The following is a 25,115-nucleotide window of genomic DNA, read 5'->3' as shown; positions in this document are numbered from 1 at the left end:
ACGCACCAGGCGGTCTGTGGTGTTACAACAGGAGTCTACCCTCCATCTCAGGAGGTCACCTTTCAGACCGACCGCCAGAGCAAGTGGAAGTTACACGTGTGACACGTGGAACCAACAGGATCATTCATATCACAAACAAAATGTATGAGGTGTAAGGGCAGCGTAAGGAGTGTCATTGTCCTTGTGTACGATGTGCCTCGACGCTGGAAGGCGTTTCCTTCCCTAAATGTCTCAGGAAAGTTTAGTTTTAAATACATTTTCAGCACAATTTTCAAATAATTATTCTGTAAAATCCTTTTGCATAAGGCATAGTTTATTTCCTTATAAGTTCAACCGTACAAACCTTTTCTCCATCTAAACACAAAAGACGTGAGGATGTCCGTATAAGTGGCACAGCACCACCTATTGGTCAGATTAAGTGGAGCGAAACACTGACAGTGTCAGACAGTTTGTTTTAAAATCTTTTATTATTTTTTGGAAGTTTTCTTATTACATAAAAATGAACCAAAACATTTAGAAAGCATGTGTAAAACTAGGTGCAACATATGAGGAGTTTAATCCCAAACAAAATATCCAGTAAGGAAAAAAAAAAGAAATGATAAATTACAACTTGGCATTCCAGAAAAGTGCAACTACTACTTTAGTAATTTTATGACCCAAACAAAAATAGTTCTCCATCTCTAAATCACTTTTGATTTTAATATATTGACTGATGAAGTTCAGGAAGCTGTGTTGATTTCCACAATGGATATATGTTATGGAATTAAACTTTCATATATTTAAATTACCTAAAAACAGGAAATTACACAATACAGTAACAACCATAAAAAGTAACCACAACCTTTAAACATTTTTAAACCATGTGGCAGGTTATGACAGATACACGTTAGCATTGTTTCAATGAGTATAAAGAGTATACATTACAGAAACCTCAGTGTGAACAAAGACTCTTTTAACAAGAGTGGCAACAAAAATACAAATCCAGATCAGCTGGAGACCCTCCCATCGCCACTGAGCTTTCACGGTCTTCATCTAAGTCATAACAAAACACTCAACTGTACACAAGATGATTTGCCTCCCAAAAAGGTCCTGAAGGTTTATTTCCTTTCAGAGCGTCTCTGGCCCTTCGCATTATAAATGACAGATGACCAAAAATCATCTCAAAACTTTAGTTTGCCCGAAAAATGTAATACAGTAGCACAAAGGGTTTTGCTCTCTTCAGGATCTCTTGAGAGAAAATGAGGATTTTTGATTTTTATTTTTTTTTTCAGTGTAAAACAATTACACTTCTGTTTGTCCTTCAATCCAGTGTGGGCGATACACACAGAGACACGACAATGCAGAGAAATGTGCCAAAAAAATGTCTCGCACACAGATTTTCAAAAAAAAACTGATATTTCTCAAATTTGTAGTTTTATCAGCCTGGAATGATGTCAAAGGTAAAACAGCAAATAGGAGTTATTTTGAGCTGTGGTGTTATCAAAACGGGTTTACCAATAAAACTTCAACCTTTGGAGATGGTGTGAGAAGCGTAAGACTTGCGGAGTTGTTGATCTTAAAACAGAAAGACGAGAAAAACGAGGCTGGTGGATTGAGGGAGATATTTCTGTCTTTGGGCCTCGTTGTGGAAGGTTTGCAGCTACGCAGTGCACCGTAGAGGCGGAGGAGGGAGAGGAGGAGGAGCTGAGGACTATTAACCATGGGTGGTGTCATCCTCCACAAAGTCTTTAGCCTGCTCCGCTGTGATCACGTCAATGTGACTCACCTAAAAACCACACACACATACACAGTTAATGACCAATCAATACTCTATTTTAGCGTCTGTGACTAAGCAGTGATCATTTATGTTAAAAAAACACAAACTCCAGAACAAATATTTTCTTTTCATTCAGGCAGCTCAGAAACCCGACCTGAAATACAGGTGGAGAGTGTAAACAGAAAACTGGACTGAAAGGATAATCAGGAATAAATGTTTAACCTTCATTTACAGGAAGATGCTCGTTTCTGTGATAACAAATCAGAAGAGAACTGTGGAAAACTTGTTTCCTCCGGTTATATATATATTTCATAGGTAAAAAAACACAACTCTAGGAGGACAATCTGTCAGAGATTAGAGAAGAACATGCTCTTTTTTATCTGTGCAATGTTGGATTTTACAGCTACTACGAAAGCCTTAATGTCAAACGACACATCATCTACCAGGCTGTGGTTTTAAATAATGACTATTTCCATAAAACCAGGAGGTAACTAAATGCAATGCACTTTTAAGTCATGGCCCTGTCGCAACCAATGCAGAGAAGAATCACACTTGAATGATCCCTGTGGACTCACCTTGTTTCTGAATTTGACACCATAGAACTTGTCGGCGGACTCTAGCAGCTCGGGCCTGAAGGTGGTGGTGATGAACTGGGCGTGGCCTGCTAGCTCCACGATCATGTCTGAAATGGACGTGCAACACAAGGAGAAAAGAGATTAGGACTTTATACAATTGCCAAACCTTTCTCACAAAGAATGAAAACCATGATATTCTGTTACGATCATTGGTACAATTTATTTATCAAATACAACTCCACCAAAAACTGCTGCCATCATTTTCAAATCGACATCCGTCTGACACAAAGACAAACTGATACTTTTAAGACCGTGAAGATAGTATCTACTGTAGGCCTGTGGTACAGATTCTATAAAACGGTACAGATTAAGGGTGTAACGGTACACAGATGTCAGTTACATTTATACCCCGGTTTCAAAGTTCAGTTCAAGTTCGGTCCAGCGGAAACAAAGCTTGTTTTGTGCGAGAACCTTAGCATGTGTTGCTGACGGCGTACAGCTAAAAGTTTCCAAGCAGAACTCGCGCGTGAAATTTGGGTCCGCATTATGAGCATCAAATGACACACCGTGTCGTCTGTGTGGCTGCACGCAACGAACAGCACGAATATACGAACCTTTACAGCGTTTGCACAGATGTTTCCAATTTTCTTGCTACTCGTTGACATTAATTCATGGGTGAGATTGACAGTATTCCACGAGCACTTTACCTGAGACAGCCTTCCTGTGCTGGGCATCGAGGGCCTGATCGATCTCGTCAAACAGGTAGAAAGGAGCCGGGTCACACTTTTGGATGGCGAAGATCAGGGCCAGAGCCACCAGAGACTTCTGGCCTCCAGAAAGCTGCTGCATCTCTCTCATCTCACCCTGCTTCCCTGTGAACGACACCTGCACACGACAAGAGAGGTCGTCTATCAAAACCAAGGCAGAAACACCTTCCATATAAACCTAATGGTGTCTTTATTATTATTATTATTATTATTATTATTATTATATTCTCTGATTTTGGACAGATGCTCCAACAGATGACTAGAAGGATTCTGTGCTGTAATGACAGCTTTGATGATGATACGCACACATTTAGGGTGAAGAGGCATTACTCATGGTATGACAGCAGCAGGTGTGTCGACAATACTCCAAAAGATACACAGTCACGTGTTTCCAGACAAAGACCCTCAGATACAAGAGGTACACGGCAATATCGGCATCATTGTAATGCTTTTTCTATTAAATTACATTCATCAACTGTTGTAAAAGTGGATACACATATATATACCCTGATGCCGACTCCAGTGAACTGGTCCACTGAAGGAACGCTGCTCTGTGAGCCGGAGCCCTTCTCGCTGTCTGCACCTCCCTCCCCCTCATCTTGAGACTGGCTGCCCTCGGCATCACCCTTCTTCATCACCAACGTAGCTTTGCCCCCAGGGACCAGCTTCAGGAAAACCTCACTGAAGTTCTTTGACACCTGAGGGAAAGAAAACATGGTGGGAAGAAATAAGATGAATATTAGTCACGTTAGAGAATGTGCATCTAATGCGACACTGAAACTAAATAGGTTTAATTTCTAAAAAGGAGAATAAATATTAAAAACCAATCCCAGTGTTATTTAAAACTGTAAATCATAATCAAATATATTAAACAACAGAACCCAAACTGCTGTATTTGGATGTATTGAACACCATAAGTAATATACAATGAAATATATGGTTTGGTACATGAGAAAATTCAAAATGGCACAGATGTGCCCTAAAGTGCCCAAATCCCCATTTTGGAGACCTCGCCTGAATTGTCTCTGGTTGCGGAGATACACCCTTTTTAGTTTGGGTATGCAATTTTTGAGCAGAGGCCTAAAATAGGTCTGTTTTATATTAAGTGAAATAGTTGATCAGATTGTGCAAAAAATGTATATTACTCATTACATTTGCAATACTGTTTCTATGCTGGTAGTGTTTGAAAAGCTCAAATTGACAAACAATGACTTCAAATGGATTTAATCAGCCATCTAAAGGAAGGCCGAGCTGGTACAACACAAAGTAGTATTTTCCACCAGTACAGTGGCCCCATTATTCCACCAACTACTATGAGATGCTGACTGGCAAAACTGACTGACACTGTCTTTTACACTGGTCTGATATTGATCCGTTTTACTCTAGGGTCCATATTTCATTAATAATATTGCATCGACTCTTATATATCTTATGCCAGAGAGCTACTGTAGGTCACAGCCAAGTGCATTAAAAAACATGCATGTCATAGAAATATTCAATAAGGCACCAACTGGCACATCCGTCCTGCAAAGCCAGGCATGTCTTATTAGGACCCAAACACGCATTAGCTTGACGGACGTATAACAGACCTTTGCCGAGCTTCGTGATGTAGTAGTATGTGGTGTAGCATGTGTTTTATTCAGTCAATCAATACAATAAGTAAAGCCACAATCTAATATACAAAAGGAGAAAGACTGAAAAGGTAGAAGCCTAATGCTTATATGTTCCTATCCTAAATTCTTATCAATTAAATCAGATAATTAATTCGATATTCAGATAATTAATTCTGTATTAATGCAGGCACGCACCCACCTGCACGCTTGGAACGACGAGCCACGTACCTGCTTGAAGGTGAGCTGGATGGCCTCGTACTTGCGCAGCTCCAGGACGTTCATGAGCTCCATGATGGATTTGTGGCCGCGCTCCAGCTCATCCTGACGCTTGATCAGCTTCTCCTTCTGCTCAGAGAAGTTGACAAACTGGTCCAGAGCTTTCTTGTTGACGTGACTGTACTTCTTCAGCTCCGTGTTGCACTGCTCCAGTTTTCGGAACAACTGTTGGAGAAGAAAGAAAAAGGAAAGATGAAATCATCATCTACATTGATTGGTAAATCAGGTCGGCAGTCTGTCCGTATCTTGAGAAGATCATTCTCAAAAAGCGGTTTTCTGTAAAGTGGCTTTTGAAGTACAAGAATAAGGAATTCATTTGTATTGATTCCATCCTCATCCATATTTGTAAGACGATTTTGGGTTTTCTTTCAAGGTTGCCCTGCATCATTTATTAATTTTTATATACTTAGCATAATTAACAATATATGCTTTACGGTTTATTTATTTATATATATTTATATAGGCCCTCTGTGTGTGTACACACACACATATATATATATATATATATATATATACATACATATATATTCGCAGAATAGTAATGGAGGGCCGCTGAAGGAGTTCTCATCGGGACTAGACCACTTTGTTATCGTATTCAAAATGAATTTGTGTATATTATATATATATATATATATATATATATCTATATATATATATATAGATATATATATATATATATATATATATATAGATATATATATATAGAGGCATTAGTTTAGAGTTTTAAGATGAAGAGAATTTATTTTACCACCAAAATATGTAATCAGAATTCGTCAACGACCCTGTGTCCCTTCATCTTGAAGTTTTGCAAAGCTAGAAAGGCAGCTACAGTATATCTCACTAACATCACAGTGTGCAGTGATGTCACTTGTTGACTTAAACAGGGACACAACTTCAGACCCATTATTCATTTCAGTTTTAAAAAATATGTTGCTAGATTCTATTCATGTCTGAAGATGACCTGATTAAGAAGCAGCTTGTCTGGATCAAAAGTGACATGTACTCCACAGACTCTCAAACTATATATTCATCCATCTGAATCACTAATGACTGCGGGAACACGAACAAGTGCCATTATTACTTGGCCCCCTCTCCCACTTCTGCAATCAATGGCTCCATCTTGCCCCCGGAGCATGTCCTGTGGAGAGCGGATAACTACGTGGAGTGTTTATGAGAAAGTGTGTGGCTATTTTCAGCATTGTCAAGGAGGGGAGATCACACACACACACACACACCCACACACACACACAGTTTTAAAAAAAGAAAATCTGAGACAGAGCCCTAACCAGTGTCTGAGTCACTGGTGAGTGGGTGGTATGCGATGGCCCTGGGTCTTATTCCTTAGGCGAGCTGTGTGTGTGTGTGTGTGTGTGTGTGTGTGTGTGTGTGTGTGTGTGTGTGTGTGTGTGTGTGTGTGTGTGTGTGTGTGTGTGTGTGTGTGTGTGTGTGCGTGAGTGCGAGTGATTCAGTTAGTGAGACTGGACGCGCAGAGAAACTGACCTTCAGCAGTTCTTTAGTTATTGTTAGTGCTAGAGATGTTTGTCATCTCTCCAATATTATGGGACTTTATGCCTCTCAAATTGTGGTGCTCAATATTCACTTGATTTATCCATTTTAAAATTTACATTAACTTCAGATAAACACTGGATTAATGTATTTTTGCGCAGGAGGACTGTGGATTTCATTGCTTACGATGAAAGTGCATTAGCAAGGCTTCTCTGAATGGCCAGTAGAAACAGGAGGAATGATTACAGCAAGCACATCCTGTTGCAATCTTCATATGGACACCAGACTATCATTTTAACCTTTAATCAGGTAAATTAACAGACAATGTATCCTGTAATCTATAAATTAAACTTAAAAGCAATAAATCACCATGCATCATCATTGTGTACCTGTTTGAGTGTGAGGGTCTGGTACTTCTCAAAGGCCTCCTGAGGCAGCGAGCCGAGCTCTCTGATCTTCTTCATGCACTCTTCTTTCTTCTTGAGCAGCATGCCCTGCCTGTTGGTCATCTTCTCCAGCTCCTTGGTGTCGTGGTTGATGGCGTCATTCTGGTCCTTCTCAATGTTCTTCCAGCGATCCATGTTCTTTATGTGGTCCTTGATCTCCACCTCTGTCTTGTCAACCAGAAGATCCAGATCTGGGAAAGACATTGGAGTAGACATTTCTAAGTGACCCCAAACTTTTGAACGGTAGCGCGCGTGCGTGCGTGTGTATATATAAAAAAAAGCATAACTATGTAGATTATAATTAACTGGCGGATATACTTTCTACACGTAGATCTTAACCCTTAAATATAAACAGGAGCCCGGGCACCCTACGGAGGAAACTCATTTCGGCCACTTGTTTTTTTTATTAAAATAAAAGTTGGATAATATCTCCACTTGTCCTCTCCTTATATGTAGTCAGGTGTCGGGAGGTAGAACTGCAGCGCCGCTGACTCGCCGCTCTCCTGTCTGACGTCACACGCTGCCACGGACTCGCCGCTGCCAGTAATCTCACTCGCTGTCTCTCCAACAACGTTAGCTAACGTGTTAGCAAGCTGACTAGCTTGCCATTAAAAAACTGGTGGGAGGGAAATGAAGCCGCTGTAGACATCTTAACGCTGATTGGCCAAGACTCGACACGTCAAAGATCTTCTCTTTGCGAAGAGCACAACTTCATTTTTTTTTCCCCGTGTCTCACTCTGATCTCAGAAACGCTGGGCGAGTTGACCTCCCCCTCGCAAAAACAAAAACTCTTCGGATCTAAACAATTCACGTGGATGACATATTTTCATTTCAAAACAGCAAATTTCGCCGAAAGGTGACAAGTTTGCAGGTATGCATACCTTCCGATCGCGCCAAAGTCTCCTTGACACGTTTGTTGATGCCCTCCAGCTCAGATGTTGTGGCTGTGAGCACCGTGCCTCCCTCAGTCTCTCGCAGCTCATTTAGTTCCTGTGTCAATGAAAATTAGGCCACATCAAAAAAAGAGGGTCATTCCAATTCAAAAACTTCTCTTCTGACTTGTATGCATGAAAGCATTGAATCCAGGACACTCTGTTTACAACAGCACACTATACCATCTAACAGCTGTAAAAAAAAAAACGTGAACGTGGTTATGCAAATTATTATAATTTACCTTTACAAATAATACAAAAACAACAAAACTACAGAATAATTAGCATTGTGTAATGTCAGATTTGTGTCTAACTGCACTGTAGAGCCGTCCTATGACACGTTTCTGGGGAGTGTAAAGGGACAGTGTACCTGCTCCACTTGGTCAAGACGCTTCCGCAGGTTCTCGTTGAGATACGTTTCCACTCTGGTCATGATGCCCTCCAGCTTAATCCTCTCATTCAACAACTGTCTGTTGTCCTGTGGGTGGATAGAGAGATCAACACACAAAATACAACCGGTTACTCTTTGCCTAGTGTAGACAAACAAGACGTTAAAACATTCTCAGCAACTCAACCTTTAAAAGTTTTTGCTCTTGCTCTGTGTATAAGATGGAAGAAATATGATACATAGAATAATGACATCAGAGAGAAATGTGAGTAATGTTAGCAATAATATATCTAAAAAGGGCAATTTTTCATAATATCTTCCTTTGACATTTTACACAGACTGCTATAATGTGACAACAATATCCACTTCTGCACTGAATAAAACTGAAAATAGTGAATAAGCAAGGCTCCGATGAATATTCACTCCAGTCCAGGCAAATGCTTTATTAACAATAACTCCTAATTAAGTGTGATGTTGCGAGCAATAGAATTTGACGACCACCAACACGGCAGAACCGAACATTAAAAGGCTCCATGTTGCAGGGGCGGAGTTGTTGCGCAACCATAGCTGGGACGGGTGAAAGATCATTGAGGTGAGAGCTGAGTGCAGCTGGTGTTGAAGGAGAAAGAGGGGGCAACGCTGGATCACAGGAACAGCCCACACATGGATGCTGCCTGCTACTCTCACCTCAGTCAGGTCATTTGAACACTGCACACTAGCACATCATACGCTGGCTAGTAGGAGGCGGAGAGGGAGGAGAAATGCAGAGACAACAAAATGTAGGTAACAGGCGTATTGTGTGAACTCCATCTAAGCAAATGGAGGGTTGTGAATGCATCAACGAGCTCAGCTCAACTCAGAAAGCTTTGAATCCATTCAAATCAAACATTGAATCCATTGTCGCTACATATAATTGGGAGGGGGTGATATGACCAAACTCACAGTATATTCGATATATACTGTATAGCTGAGCAATCTGGATCTAAGCAATAAAGAATGTTTGAAAAGAAAGCCACATTACTGTTGTTTTATTAAAGCTTTTTTACCTCTTTTACGCCACAGCACAATGGGAATTACATTACACTTAAAATAGTTACACCTTTAAAGAATGCAAAAGCAGACATAACCTAACGGCGGTAGCCAGTATGTCACCATAGACGGTTCAAACTGTGTGGCGGTGACGTAGTTCATTGGGTGTTGCATCTCCCTCGTCCCTGTGTGAGTGTCTGTGTTTGTCACGGCAAAGACGTTATTGGAAAATACATGTCGAGGCCGAACGTCACATCGGTGATGGGGATGATACCGGTATACAGCCCACCCCAAGGTGTGAAAGACTGTGTACAACAACAGACACGGATCATACATCTCTGTCCAATCCTTGTACCCACCTGCTGGAGTTGACGGATCTCGTCGTTGAGGTCATCGACGCGCCTCTGGTCCTCCAGGCTGAGCTGAGAGAGCAGATCTGTACCGAGCTCGGCCTTCAGGGACTCCCTGGTGGACTCCATGGCATGGAGACTGGCCTCCAGACTTTGGAGACTGCGTTGCTAAAAGAAGAAAAGTCAGACATCAGAGGCTAGCACAGACCCTCCCCCCAGGGGACAGACCATGCAAACTCCAGGCTTGCATGTACGGTAAATGATGACATTGTGACATCAGTTTTATGATCACCTTGGGCATGAACGTCTTCTCTGACTGCTGCCTCTTCTCCTTCAGCATCTTCATCTCGGACAGAATACTGTCTCTGGAGGCCTTAAACTTCCTCTGCTGTGTCTCGATCTGCTGCATCTGGTTCATCAGTTGGTCGATCTCATTGTTGATGCGTGGAGGCAGTGATTAAGGACGTATAAGCCAATGATTATCACAGATGATTTTAATTTTCTCTGAGAAGTAACTGAGCAAAGACGTTTCAAGTTAAGTTGGCAAGTCAGACTCCATCTTCTCATAGTTTTCGCAACTTGTTGTGACCCACTGACTGACATTATCTCTGTTGCACGGTCTAGTAGTGCGAGTCAAGTTAATTGTATTTATATAGCCCAATATCACAAATCCTCTATCTCTTAATTCAGATAAAGATATTAATAGATTGCAAGCATATGACGAATGAGTGCACATGGCATTTTCTTTTGCAGCACCTGCCTTCTGTCCTTACCCTCAGGACAAAAAAGATCTACACACAAATAAAACTAAAAGCAGAAGCAACAGAAACCTGTTTTGTAGAGAAAGCTAACAGGATGGCTAGCTTGTAGGTGTTTTAGTAAACACAGGGTTGTGCCATTATTGATATCAAAGAAGAGGATTAAAGAGGGCTTCCCATCACATCATTAATCTAATTTAACAGAGAAGCGTATTGATCCACCAGGACTACAACATAGGCCTTGGAGGTTTAACAGGACTCAATAAACACTTAGGCCAATACATCTGCTGATTGTTTTTTTTTTTTAATGGTTAAAAGAGCTGCTGAAAGTCAAGAGGACTGTCCTGCCTGAGCAGATGGAGGAAATGGATGGTTTAAGGTCATCTGATCATTTCCTTTAATGGGAACAAGCAGACATCATGTCACTAACTGCCCCGAGTGAAATGATTTATAAACCTGCATTAGTCTCTGTGATCACCACTTCAACTCTCATGAATACAATATAAATCATGGTAAATGGACTTTTCTAGTCTTTTCGCCACTCAAAGCGTTTCACCACGACATGTAACATTGTAAATATTCCTCCCATTATTGCACTTTGTTTATCGTTAAATGTCATGCACCTCCCGCAAGGACAAATTCCTATAAATGGTTCTGATTCTGATGCCACCATTCACACACACTGATGCCAGGGGCTACCATGCCAGGTTCACCATTCATATACCGCAGTCACAGCCTGTGGGAGGAATTTGGGATTAAGGGTCTTGCCAAAAGACATATCGACATCGACTAGCTGAGGCGGGGATCGAACCACCGATCCTCTGACTGAAGGACGACCCTGAGGACCTAACACTGAGCCACAGTCGCTCACAAATCATGTCACATAACCAAGTCAATAGGAGTTGTACCCGTTATGAGCAGGCTCGTGCCCTTACTGCGTGACCTCAACACCGTAACAGAAGGGGCGGGGGAGGTGCATCGGTGTCATCTTGTGCTTATCTATAGGGCAGAGGTGGAAAACAACAAGAGGCTTTGAATAATTGATCTGTTGTCTGACTCACCGCTGCAGGAGTGAAGGACGAGCGCCATGTCATCGGCTCAGTCATCCGTTTCCCCTGCCCACTCAGACACACGTCAGCACCAGGTGCACTTATTACGCAGTACTGGCTGAGAGTGAGAAGCTGCACAGGTGTGCAAACACACGCATAATCATTCCTGAGCGGAAGTGACCATATTCATAAACAATACCGTCCATGCAAACCCAAATCCTCACTGATCCGCCTGTCCTGCTTTCATCGGCTGTCCAGAAGTGAGTCATGGCTCTGGCCGGTATGACCTAACATAAACTAATCCTTCTTGACCTGCTTAGACCCTCACATTGCACCCGAGTAAACCTCCTGCTGGCTGAAGTGGCTACATAACCCAGATAGATTTAATCCACATTCAAAGACAGGCTCAGACATGTGACATCAAACTGTAATTGAGTGAAGGCTAAGCCCAGAGGTGTTATAACTTCTCTCCGAGATAGAGAGAGTCTCCTGTACAGTGCAAGGTGGCGTGAATTAAAATACTTCTTTATCAACAGAGGATGTCAGTCTTAAGTCTTAATATTTTCCATCTCCAACATCCTCCTGAGAATATATTGACTGCATTCAACTATGTTTCCTCCTCCATTTTTCAAGAATACCAATACCTCATGTGCCTCCGAGTTTATCACACTTGCTGTTTTAGACATCAGCAATGTAAGGGTCGCCCTACACTTCCTGCTGTCCTGACAAATAAATATGCAAAAGATTTTTTTTTAATTATTTAAAATTTCAGAAAGGATGAAGTCTGTTAAATTAAAAAGGTGAATAATGCATTTTCAAATATATAAACATTTCTTCTAATGTCACGTGCTTCCTGTGTACCCCATGGGATGAATACGGACATAAAACTGTGTTGACAAATAAGAAATCCAGACGATGGTCTGAGACTCAAGTCCAAGACAATGGATCGCATCAAGTCCAGTTCTGAGATCTTTACACTGAATAGTTATAATTAAGATCTTCTGCTACACTATGAATCATCCAGACCTCTCTCAGGTGGACTTTCTGTCCCCAGTCAAAACTAAACATGGAGAAGCAGCGTTCAGTTTTTATGCACCACATGTGAGACAAACTAACAGAAAACTTCAGGTCGACTGCAACGTTCCCTTCTGTTCGATTTAGAGCAAAACTAGTAGGAACATAGTGTACTTCATGAAAGTGTGCTAACGGAGGTATCTGACAAATAAAACTCAGTGGGAGGAAAAAATCTGAGTGTGATCATGTGGTGAAGCTTTTACAGAAACCGCATGAATTTCTTTTTGAGTAAATGAGTTCCAAACTCAGCCAATCTGCAAACTAAAAGAGTCCTTTTCCTAAAAATGTACATTGAAACGCAGATAGATTTCAATTGTAAGTAATACTGCAACACATCTAGCCACACAGCTATGCCTTCTATAGAAAATACTAATTTCCCAATGAACGTGATTATGTGTTCTGACTTCCCCAAGTAGAACACAGGGACATGTTCCTGTGGGCATCAATGACGTAACACTGCCTTGAGATGCAATTTAAAGGATATGTTCAATGTTCCTGCGCAGGTTCTCATTGAGCTTGGCCTCCAGCTCCCCCAGCTCCTCCTCAGCCTTCCTCATGTCTTTCTGCAGCTCCAGGCGAGACTTCCTGGTATCGTAGTAGCCTCCTGTGAGAGCTCCCCGGTGGCTCACCTGGTCGCCTAGAAGGTCACAATACAATGTACTGCATATAAGAGATAAAAGTGCTTCTACAGTACTGGAGCCATGATGACATGTTGAAAATTATATTCATGCAACATACAGAAATAGAGCTACGATGGGCACGGTTCAGTGATACAAAGGCCAATCAAAGATCCTGATTTAGTGCACTTTCGGATGACATTGCCAAACCCCTTAACAGTTTAAATGGGGTCATTCGGAGAGGGTGTATAGTTTAAATAATGACCAATTGGCTTGAATTAAATGATTGTACAAGCTTTTTACAGTCTTGCGACAGCTAGATAAACCTTCCAACCAACAACCCTTTAGATGGAAATACCTACCAGTATCTTTTCATAGATTTTATGTATGTTTGTAGACTTTGACAGAAACTACAGGTGTTGCTACCACCTTCCTTTCATGTTCTTGTGGTCGCGTTACATACAGTACTGTGCATCACAGGTTCGCTTACCCTCGAGAGTAATACAGTCCATAGTGAAAGCTCTGGCCAGCTGGGTGGAAACTTCCATGCTGCGACAAATCAGAGTTTTCCCAAACACGTGCTTGAAGGCCTTGTCAAAGGTGTTGCTGTAGCGCAGCTTGCTGATCATGGGGATGGCGTCCTGGTGGGGCAGAGACACGTTGGTATGAACACAGTGGTGAATATTACACACGTTATCATAAAACAAGAACCGTCTATCGTAGTGTTCTACATGTTGAGCGTAACTCGGAAAAATGAGGGAACTCGTTTTGGCCTCAAGAGGATTAAGAGTTTTAATAATAATTAGAACAATACATCTGATTCATATAGCACATAAGCATATAATTCGTACAACAAGTAAGTTAAGTAAAATCTTTTATTTGCTGTCAGGGTCTAAATTGACTACCTACAGTGCCAAATGTAATTTGTGCATGTCCCTTACGTTGGTCTCTGGGTAGGCCGTGTCCCTGACGTCCAGCTTGGTCAGAGGCAGGAACGTGACTTCTCCAGGCAGGTTCATTTTGTTGAACTCAGTGAGTATTTTGGTGCTGACCTCATCAGTCTCCACAATGTGATAGAACAGTCTGGAAATCATAAGAGCAGGTAGGCAGGCGTTAAGTAAGAGTAAAAACTTGTTTGGTTGCGACATGGTTTTCATTGAAAACAACACAAGGAGGAAACTAAATGTAAAAGGCAGTTCTCACCTGGTACCAGCAGTCACCTCCACACAGGTGTAAAAAGCGGGCTCACACTCAAAGTTATTCATGACGATGCCATGGTAACCGTTGATGACATGCTGGTTGATGCCCTTCCGACGGAAATGCTCGAGGACTTTGTTGATGCTGTCGATTCCGTTGAGAATAGACTGGAGGACCACAAGAGAAAGACGAGGATTAACTCACTGGGAAACAAGAAATATCTATCATTTAAAAAACTTCACATAGGAAAGTAACATAATATATTTAATTCAACAACGAATAACGCAGCATAAAAACATATATCTTAGTCATAATGTTTTCATAGTAATGGTTGTTTTTTTATTACAAAAGCAGCCATCATCTCTTCTCTAAAGTAGAAAATTCTTAGAGGGATTTCTCAATAGATGAAATAATGTGCCGTGAAGAATATGTAAAACTTTGCATGTGGTATTGACAAAAATTACTTTGTATTTTGTTAATATTGTGCAGCACAATGAATTGTACAATATGAATATAAAAAAAGAGCGAGGAGTCCATCCTGTTCTCTGTTGTCTGCTCTGGAGACGGGATGAGTCAGGAATAATAAAATAAAAAGGCAGGACATTTGCCCATGAAGCTACAAACAGCCTCCTTTCATCTCAGCAGTTATTATTCAGAAGGGTTATTTGATGGATGTATCTGCCCAGAAGAAACGACTGGCAGTTACTGGCTGAGGCACCGAGGAGTGAGTCATATGTAAATTTAGCGAGCTGTGATTAGGTGCCAGTAGCGAGGCAGATGAATGATTCCACTTGATATACCTATCCTGACTGACTCACAAAGTCCTGCGCAGTATTCAGGTGGGCTCATGGAGGAAAAAGAGGCACTTTTTCACTTGGGGTTTGATTTATCTTCCCTTGCCCATTTCTTGCATGTGTGGCGGTTTCTCCCTCTGGTGTACAAGGTTGTGTGTGTGTGTGTGTGTGTGTGTGTGTGTGTGTGTGTGTGTGTGTGTGTGTGTGTGGTGATTAGCATGGTACCATCAATTTGTCATCAATTACAATCTTCTGAAAATTCTATTTCTGTGCCCCCTCTCACACTATATCTCACACACACACACACACACACACACAGGGTATCGTGTAGCTGCATTATGCAAGTCAATAACTACGCAGTCGTGAACAGCGACACGGACCTTGCCAGTTGCCGCCCGAAGGAGCTGCTGTTTCTTCTCCAGGTCCTCTCGTTTGGCAGCCAGGGCCTGCTGCTCCGCGTTCTCCTCGCGCCACAGGTAGCTGGACAGACACAGACAGTCACACAGTTTCACTTGTGTCACTAGAAAGACCAAACGCTGCAGCCATGATACTCACACAAGAAGAAGTTAGGCATTGATAAAAATGTTAAAAAAAAGAACATCCCAAAACGAGGACACTGTATTTAAAATGGTTGTACTTTAGAATACATTTTAATGTAAATAATTTATGAATAAATGAAAATATATCTCAAAACAAAATGGATTTTATATATAAATGGTATTCGTCGTCCTGAAACAGGTGATTCAGTAACTTTAACAATACGACTCCTTGTCTATAAATGCAGATTCACTATATGTAATATTAAGTGAATTATAAGAGTATTTGCCCCCTTGATTTTCACATCATTTCAAATAGTTTAGACTTTTTCAATCCTCATATAAAGTCACTTCAATCATGTTAAATAATCACATTTAAATAATAAAAACAATAGAACAGTCTCCCTCTTGTTTCATTATGGTAATGTTATTCATATTTTTAGATCATACACTTCTAATAGCTTGCAGCTGTTGGTCTGCACGTCCTTCTATCAAAGATGTCATTATGCTGCCTTTTCACCCACTACACCTCAACAATGGATCACAGTGAACAGGAAGGTGAATTCAATATCAGACAAACACAAACCTATTAAAATAATCCGTTTCATTTAGTTATTGTACTGAGGGCCTCTTATTTTAATTTAATTAAAAAGGTCCTAACCTCTTTTGTAAACATAAATAAAGAAACGCATTTGCCTCGAGGGTGCCGTCACAATAATAGTTGTAATCGTGAATGGAAATGCTCAGTGTGTCGTGTTTCAAGAAGCAGGGAAGCAGCTGTCTGGACTACATTTTCACAACTAACCCACAACACAATTCATCCACCCCGGAGGACACATGAAAATCAGAAAGGCGCCTGGCAGCAGAGACCCGAGGCATCATCCTCACGTCACATGAATGAACCTCATTGTTTAACCAATCAGCGACGGCTCAGTGACATTCACAGCAGACAATATTCTGCTGGGTAACTGAAGGTCGTCAAGCAGAAACAACATACTGGTGTAAGGAAAGGGTGAGCAATTCAAATGTAATTTAATTTTAAATCCTGGAACAAAATCCTCATTTTGAAGTAGGTGAATCATCAGATGAAATTACTTAAGTCTTTTTTTAATCAAATCAACTTTCTTTGATGGATATAACTGTTTGGGGCTGCCTTCCTTTTGTTTGAAACGATCAGGACAACGTTTTGAAATGCTAAATGGCAACAAATATGGATTGAAGCAGAGTATTTTGTTAGATATAAAAATTGTTTTTACAATACATTTAGATTTTTGGACTTCACGCCCTTGAGTCATTGGAATCACACAAGCCACAATCCTAGTCACTGGAATCAAATTATACAAATAATATGATGACGCCAAGTACTTTAGATAATACATTTATTGGTTTTAAGTACTTTTTAAAATTCTCTGATTTTAGCTTCTAAAAAGATAATATTTTTTGGTTTCTTTACTGCTCTTTGACATTAAACTGAGTATCTTTGAGATGTGTGATTTTTTTTATTTTTTTTTAAGGATGTCATCTTGGGCTTTGGGAAACACCGTTTCCCAATTTTTGAATCGACCAAAAGAACAATATAAATCAGGTGATGCTGAACTCTACGTAACTACACAAACAAATAAGAAAGTAATAGCACAAAGACAAGGCTGAACTTTAAATTGAGTCAAAGATGTGAAGTCAAAGAGAAGGTTCGAGGAAAGGACAAGGTTCTTACTTTCTTTCGCTCTGCAGCTCATCTTTCCTGTTCTTGACCTCATAATACTTTTTGTCCAGCTCCTCAACGCGGGTCTTGACCTCATTCAGGTCTTGATCCAGTTTCTAAAGAGACAAATTGAAAATGGATCAGATAAACTCAGCTGTTAAGGTTAGATTAAAAGTGCAGAAAGCTTTTAGAGAAATTACACGATAAACTCATCATACATTAGCAATACAAAATTCCTGTAAAATAAACTAAGTATTCACAGGAGACAATGTGACTTAACTTTAAATCATCAAGATTAAAAACCACAACATCATGTAATTTAGACCGAATAGGTTATCACTTTGGTTTTATCTTTAAACGTACACTGTACTGCTCGAGGTTCTTCTCCTTGCAGGTCTCTGTGTCTTCCAGGTCTTTGTGGATGGCTGCGATCTGCCTCTTTTTATCATTGATGGCCTGGTCCAGAGACTTCAACTCCTTCTTAATCCACTTGTCCCTCTCTTCTTTAGAGGTGAACTGGCTGCCACGGCCCTGCTTGGCATACAGGTCTGTCCTCTCCTGCGTGGCCTGGGCCAGTCTAGAGGGAGGGGAAACCACAGGAGTTCACACATCAACGGGTCATCTCAATCTTGTTGCAAACTGGGCATATAGACATGTTAACCGTAAACAACCTCGTCAGCCACAACTGTACATATAGAAGTCCTCATCTCTCTACTCATGTGCCTTTTCCTTAAGATCAGTTACAGCCATGTTATACAGAGTCCGCTGAATATAACATACACGCAAGCATCAGAGTTTTGAAAGGAAGTACAGGTGTGATGGACTTTTCAGGGTCACCTCCCTTCAATTGAGGAGTCCAAATGTCTGTATGACACCTGCTAAAAACGATTTTGTAAGAGAGTCTATAAATGTCTTGTGTGCATCCGCCTCTCGATCTCTCGCTTCCCAAATTAAAATGAGATTTTCATCTCATTTCAAAATGAGATGACTGACTCGTCGAGTTATACCTGGCCATGAGCTGCTCAAGGGGCTGTGGCTGAGAATGAGTCATCCCTACCTGGATATGCCTCGCTCCTCTTTCTCCTTCACCATGTTGAATTTGGGTTCAGTCTCCTGCAGCTCTTTTTGCTTCTCCTCGATTTTCTCCAGCAGCTTCTGTCGCTCCTTCAGCAGGCGTTTCTGGAAAAGCAAGATTGAGAATTGTACAACAAATCTTCAAAATGTAAAACCAAAGAGGTGGGCAGGGGGAGAAAAGAATAACTCTCATATATATATATATATATATATATATATATATATATCTATATCTATATCACACAAAGTACAAAATGATCAAAAATAGTTTAACAAATATTGTAATAGGTTACTCAGCTCAGATAAAATGTTCCTTTTGGGTCTGAACCTTATTTCCTATAAGTAATATGATTATTTAACTCCTGTCTTTGATGCAACTCAATTTCCCAACAGAAGAGATCACGGTGTATTTTATGGTGTAGGATAGATATAAAGTAGGAAAGATTGCATTTAGCATAATTAGCATGCATTTAGTTATAGCATACTACAGTATATGTTTGTATGAAACAAACACAATGAATGACCATGAATTCAGTTCCCATCACTAAACTGATGGTGCCTGTAAACTGCAATCACAACTGAAATATGGGAAACTACATCCTACTCTGGAGACTTGAAACATTTCTAATTAATATAGGAAATATGAAGGAAATGCAGAGGCGGGGACATTTAAATCCCCATCATCAAGATTCAAAAGGAATTCCTGATATCTTCCTCCTACACCTTCAGTAGCAATCTTAGCTTTCCCCTGGGTCTCCCCGAAAGCAGACCTGCTCAGTGACTCCTGATTTTGACAGCGTGAGTGGTAATGGTGGGTTGTCATCCCACAGGTATGGAAACCTGTAATTTCCCTGGTGTCAACGCCATCACAAATCAGAAACATCAGCGACTCGTGACGCAGTTCTGCTTCCCTTGCTTTTTAATTTTGCTCCAGTGAGTTTTGGCTGATGCTCTGCCAGCCGTAGCCAGGTGGGCTTAATCCAACCAACCGCAAGCATGCTGCCTGGGACTCAACATGGGTCACACACAGAACGAGCCAATAAAGCCGCTATGCATGATTGTCATCCTCATACCCACACGAGCACACAAACTGAACACACGGCCATACGGAGAGGGATTCACGCCAGCTCTGTACACACTTCCCGCCAGGAATGATGTATAGTGGAGCTGATGGCAAGGAGTCTGACACACAGGCTGGTGCCTCCTCTGTTGCGAGTCTCTATTCAACTATTGGACCAGCAAAAGTTATTCTGAAAGATTTAGGGCTAAAACCGTCAACTGCATCCATTGGGCCAAACTGATTTTTAAATTCGTGATGAAGGAAATTGGCAGGAAATTCACGCATGACAATGTACCTAAATTTTAATAAAACTAAACACATGCTCGTTACAGTTTTCACAAACTGTGAGGCTTTACTTGCCACTCTCGGGGAGCTAAAGTGGGTGAAAAGAGAAACAGACTACCATCCTTCTCTACATACGAGGATGATGCATGGGAAGGGGGTGGGGGAATGCTGCTGCTGCAGCAGCATCACGTGTGCGGTGTGACGCAGATGGAGGCTTCCGTACCCTCTGTTCGCTGTTGCCTGCCAGCTCGTCCTGCAGGTCCTTGGTCTTCAGCTCGAGCTTGGTCCTCTGCTTGATCTGCTCCTGGCGCTCGGCCGACAGCTGCTCCCTTTCCTCCTTCATGGCAGAGATCTTGGACTTCAGCTCTCGCACAACACGCTCCGTCTCCTACAGAAAGCGAGCCAAAATAAAGAAACACGCTGTGAGATTTAATTCAAAATTCACTTCCTCTTCAGTGATGTATTGACTGTGCATGTATTTACCAAGGCCACATACTGTCAGGACAGTTGGATACATTAGTCATATAAAAACGTTCTGTTAAATTAATTACGTATGTATTCAATTGGTCAGACGTATAAACATGCACCATGAGGACGTGACCAAACTATTCAAAAGAAGTGGTTTCCGTATTTTATTTCTGTGTTTGTGATGTCTTAAGTTTGAATGACTCAAACACTGAATACCTGGAATTTGATCATGTGATTTTGAACAATAAACTAAATATTGTGAATTAGAGATAATGCTGTGATGATAATTACAGTGTATATGTTCACCAATCCCTTATCACAGATATTAGCCCTTCTGTTGCAAGGGGGAATTCTTTACCTCGACTTTGTCTCTGGCATCTTGCTGAGCATCACGCAGCTGTCTGGATTTGTCTCCACAGGTCTCTCTCTTGCTCGACAGCTAGAAGAAAAAAGAAACAGCCAAAATGTCGTGGTATTGAAGTTGTACACAGCAGAGGGGGAAATGCTTGGTTCACTCATTTTCCTATCCATTATACCTTCAAATAGCTCCAACCAGCCAACAAAATTGCAGACAAACTACTCATAGCAACGCTAATATTATTATTCTATATATATGTTATATAATAATGGGCATTGATCATTTCCCACCCTGGCACCAAAACAGATGTTAGTCATAAAGCCAAACATACTCAGTCTTTTACTCGGCGTACACACAGTATTCATTAGTTTTTCTTCAGTACGTTACCTCATCCAGCTTGGCGCGGGTTTCATTCAGCTCCTGGTTGTAGATGGTGTACTCCAGGGCTCTTCTCATCTTGTCCCACTTCTGGTACTGAGCCAGCTCCTCTTTCTCATCCTCCAGGGTGTGAAGACGCTCCTCAATGTACTTCAACAGCTCGTTGATCTTCTCTCGCTTCCCCTCTGAGGAGCAGACACACACAAGGTTGTTTTTGTTTTTTAAACAAGTAAATCACTACTAACCGCACACTTAACTTCCTGGGACTGGAATTGGTCTGATAGCAGTAATTTAATGCAGAATGCTGAGTCAAAGGCACATTTTTTTCACAACAATCCTCAATAATTGCAGCCTATGAGACGATGATGTTAAGAAGCTTTTACCCGTCTCCTTCATCAGCGAAATACTCTCCTCCTTGCGCTCATCATACACCCGTGTCCCTGCCACCTCTCTCAGCAGCTTCAGACGTTGGGAGTCAGGTGCTGTTGCCATTTGGTTGATCTGCATAAACATTGAAAATACAATGCGTGAAGTGAAACACATTTATCTTCACTTTATCGTTATTTCTCCTAGAGCAAGAGAATTTCAAAATCGGCCAATAACTAGCCACACTGCGCTTCAAAGCAGCGCTAAGATTTTCCTGCCTGACAAATTATTACATTTTAGCAGATGTTGATTTCTTATTTAACACTTATCCTTAAATCGGCCCAAGACATCCAGCTAAGTACAGCTGGTACTCTTTTTACAGCTCTGTTTGAATAGTGCAAATCATTACACAAGTGTGAAATTAACTAGTATGTCTTTAACAAGTGTGATGTTGGCACCCACTCCTTTCTCACCTTTCCCTGCTTGACGATGTAGTACGGGTTGCTGCGGGAGAAGCCAGCACTCTCCAGAAGGTTCATGACGTCATTCTTACTGCAACCATCACAGTCCCCATAAAACAAGTTATTACATGGACTCAGAGTTGTTATTTCCTGTGATTAAATGAATAGTCAATCAACAGCTATACTTACGTAACCATCTTCTTGTCTAAGAAGTACTGGTCCTTCTTTGCGCCAATGACACGGCGAAGGGAGACTTCCTCCTTGTCGATCTGGAGGGAAAGACAGGTAATCACTGGTGAAGAGGAGAATCATACAGAGCAGCAGAATTGGCTGGTTATACCACAGTTATCAGGCTGAACTCTTTGGGTTTCTTGAGCGGTGCAAACATCCGGCCTTCATCATCAGAGTAATAAGCACTGTGTGAACTGAAGGCAGTGTGACTATTATCAGTGGTCACAGCGGTCATCAGCAATTTAGGAAGACAGTACAACATGAACTCAACAACATAATAGAGTGATAATGTACCATTTCCTCTGGTAGCCTGGACTAAGGATGTCGAAAATAAAAATATTTACAAAGTGATGTCAATATCTGGTACTTTTGCCACATGTATTGATGTACAATTTTTAAGAGTCTTGGTACAAATGCAGGTGTTAACCTATCATAACTCGTTTTAATGTGGTGGCTAATTTGGTCGTTAAACATAAAGTTAGAATTGTAATATTATAGTTAATTTGGCACAAGTACTGTACAAAAAAAAAAATATATATATATATATTTAAATTGTACATACAACGATATGCACATTTAGGCTTACGTCGGCCAATCTATCAGTTCACCTCTAGCTGTAGCTTCTACTGGCTCAAACACATAAAACTAACAAGCATTTATCACATATACAGAGAAGACGAGGAATTCTTTAAGAGGCTTACTGAAAGGTTTCAAGTGGGTCAAGTTGTAAAGAATCAAGCAGTTTGTCTACAATGACATTGTAATGGGATCAATATGAAAGGTTTGCCATTCCTACCGGCAGCCGGTTGTCAGAGTTGTCAAATATAATCTCCACAAAGGCCGAAATGACACGAGGACCAGTTCCCTCCTACGGCGACAAGGGAGGAAAATCATAAATCATCATTTAACAACATGTAATAATTACCTTGAATGTTAAAATGTTTCTCATTGTGTTTCAATCTCTTGCAAAACCTCATATTTTAAACGAAAATGTATTACAGTAACCATATAAAGACTGTTGTAATCCACCAGTTATTAGGAAGCTAAACAGCGTAAAGATAAGATAAGAGAGATGACATGGTCCTTTAATAGTACACATGTTTAACAAGATATGTGTACACAACCACTGTGTCACAGGACTCTTTTCAAACAGTAGCTAGGATCTGTAGTGTGACATTTGCTTGAACTTACATGGAGCAGGGCCAGGCGCTGTTCAGGTCGCAGGTGGCTGAACTCATCACTGAGCACAAACTGGATGGCTAAAGAAGCATAGCGGAGAACCGGCTTTATACACCAACAATAACTGACATTACACAGAAGGGAAAATGTTGGACTGCTGCATGTATGGTCAAATTCATTGAGGGAGACATACCATAGAAAAAGTTACTTTTTCCTGACCCATTTCTTCCAACTGTAACGGACAAAAAACACAAAGTAGATAAGGAGGCAGGCCATCATCGAGACACGTCTTGGGCACAACAATGTTGGTCTCGCAAACTATGTGTTTATGGTGCCTTCATCCAAAGTGCATCCTACAGTGTGCACGTATGTAACACAACAACAGGAGGGAGACTTATGGAGGAGCACCTACTCACCGATGACATTGTGCTTCGGACTGAACGGGTCGACCACAGTTTGGTCCCTGTAACTCCGGAACCCCTGGATGATGACCTGCACAAGAACCCAGACACCCGCGTGAGCACAACATCCTCCTATTTAGTGTCAGGTCTACTTCTTGTGAAGTTATGCAAAGTGACGAAAGAAGCAAGCCGGGAACTATTTATTGAATGCAACAATATTCCTTTCTCAGCCATCCGATATAAGTTAGACACGACTTTTAAAACGTATTTGCTTCTTTTTTTTAACATCAAAAGTAACGTCATCATGAAGGGGCACGGTTTCCACCAGGGCCTCGACCGGCCAGCATTCATTCAGGACGTCAACGGGTGTGCACGTGTGCCAACAAAATGAACCCCACGTTAGACAGCTACAATACTATCAAAGCTCATATTTACATGTGATAAAAACCGACTGAACTATGATATCGTGCAACATTCAAATAAAAGCGATAACTCCGCTAACGTTAGCCTCGTAGCGTTAGCTTAGCATCATAAGAAAAGGGGGACGGGCAGATTCATCCAGGCAGTAGCCTCAACTAGCATCAGCAGATTATCTGTTTAATGTGTATCTGTTTTTGGTTTTATTTAGCAGAGCTCTGCGATCTAATTGACGTTAAACATGTGTGCAAAACCGTGGCATCCCGAGCAACCATTCAGTGCGATAACGTGAAGAGTCGGCAGCACACACAAGTCTGGGGTCGTTAGCTTAGCTTACCTGTTTGATGTACATGGCGATCTAAACAAGGCGGCTCCTCGGATTCACTCGGAGATAAGCTCCCTCCCTCCACTGGACTGGAGAAGCCAGGAATTTAATGACCGAAACTTAACAAAATAATATAATTTGAAGCATTCAAAATTGGTGAAACACTGTGTGGCATAAGAGAATAACATGGAAAATGGCGGCGGGGGCGGGATATAACGGGCCATACCATTCTGTAAAAACAGGATTGCAGCAATAACCATAATGCTTAATGAGACGTGGTAGATCAATTAACTATACAAAATTAGACAATAGAAAATGTAATTCCTCAACAGCACTGCGTCTTTAACCTTTGGCTCATGGGTTTGTATATAAATAACATGTTGGACACGGTTTGCCATGTACTTACCTCCCCATTTGTACAGCTGGTACAGTCGAGCTGCCTGTCTTCTAGGCGCCAAAGACAGAAAAGAGTTGATAGCTCGAGCAGTTTACGAAAGGCGGCTAACTGGGAGAAAACGATGGTCAAAAAAAACTATCTCGTTGATTGACAAAGACTGCTGTTTACTGATAATCCTCAGAACTACATGTTTTATCCTTGATTGTCACTCTTTTTCAAATAGCAGTTTCGACAGAAATGTTTCACCCGTGGCTGGTTTTAGTGTTTTTTCCATTAATATTGTGTTTAGATTGCACGATGAAGACTCTCGTCATCTGTCGCTGCAGGTGTCACTGTTGCCTCTTCTGCTG

At 41.2% G+C, this 25,115-nt stretch overlaps 1 protein-coding gene across 1 annotated transcript; it reads right to left on the bottom strand.

Annotated features, from left to right (window-relative positions):
• Nucleotides 1-1,199: 1,199 nt before the first annotated feature.
• On the bottom strand, nucleotides 1,200-24,395 carry smc3 (structural maintenance of chromosomes 3; the record flags this gene model as incomplete). Its single annotated transcript, XM_079219209.1, has 29 exons — nucleotides 1,200-1,765; nucleotides 2,332-2,438; nucleotides 3,039-3,216; nucleotides 3,605-3,796; nucleotides 4,940-5,152; nucleotides 6,883-7,130; nucleotides 7,821-7,929; nucleotides 8,242-8,349; nucleotides 9,648-9,806; nucleotides 9,931-10,082; nucleotides 13,004-13,156; nucleotides 13,627-13,777; nucleotides 14,078-14,219; nucleotides 14,340-14,500; nucleotides 15,508-15,607; nucleotides 17,378-17,481; nucleotides 17,729-17,942; nucleotides 18,423-18,544; nucleotides 20,008-20,172; nucleotides 20,611-20,691; nucleotides 20,998-21,173; nucleotides 21,372-21,489; nucleotides 21,828-21,906; nucleotides 22,005-22,084; nucleotides 22,843-22,914; nucleotides 23,238-23,305; nucleotides 23,419-23,457; nucleotides 23,642-23,717; nucleotides 24,381-24,395. The coding sequence occupies 29 exons, from the start codon at nucleotides 24,393-24,395 to the stop codon at nucleotides 1,694-1,696; spliced, it is 3,654 nt and encodes a 1,217-aa protein (XP_079075335.1). The 3' UTR covers nucleotides 1,200-1,693.
• Between the last annotated feature and the right edge of the window lie 720 nt (nucleotides 24,396-25,115).

Source organism: Taurulus bubalis, assembly GCF_910589615.1.
Source record: "Taurulus bubalis genome assembly, chromosome: 6".
Taxonomy (NCBI): domain Eukaryota; kingdom Metazoa; phylum Chordata; class Actinopteri; order Perciformes; family Cottidae; genus Taurulus; species Taurulus bubalis.
Note: the sequence above shows the minus strand (reverse complement) of the source record. Positions and strands in the feature narration are given on the sequence as shown.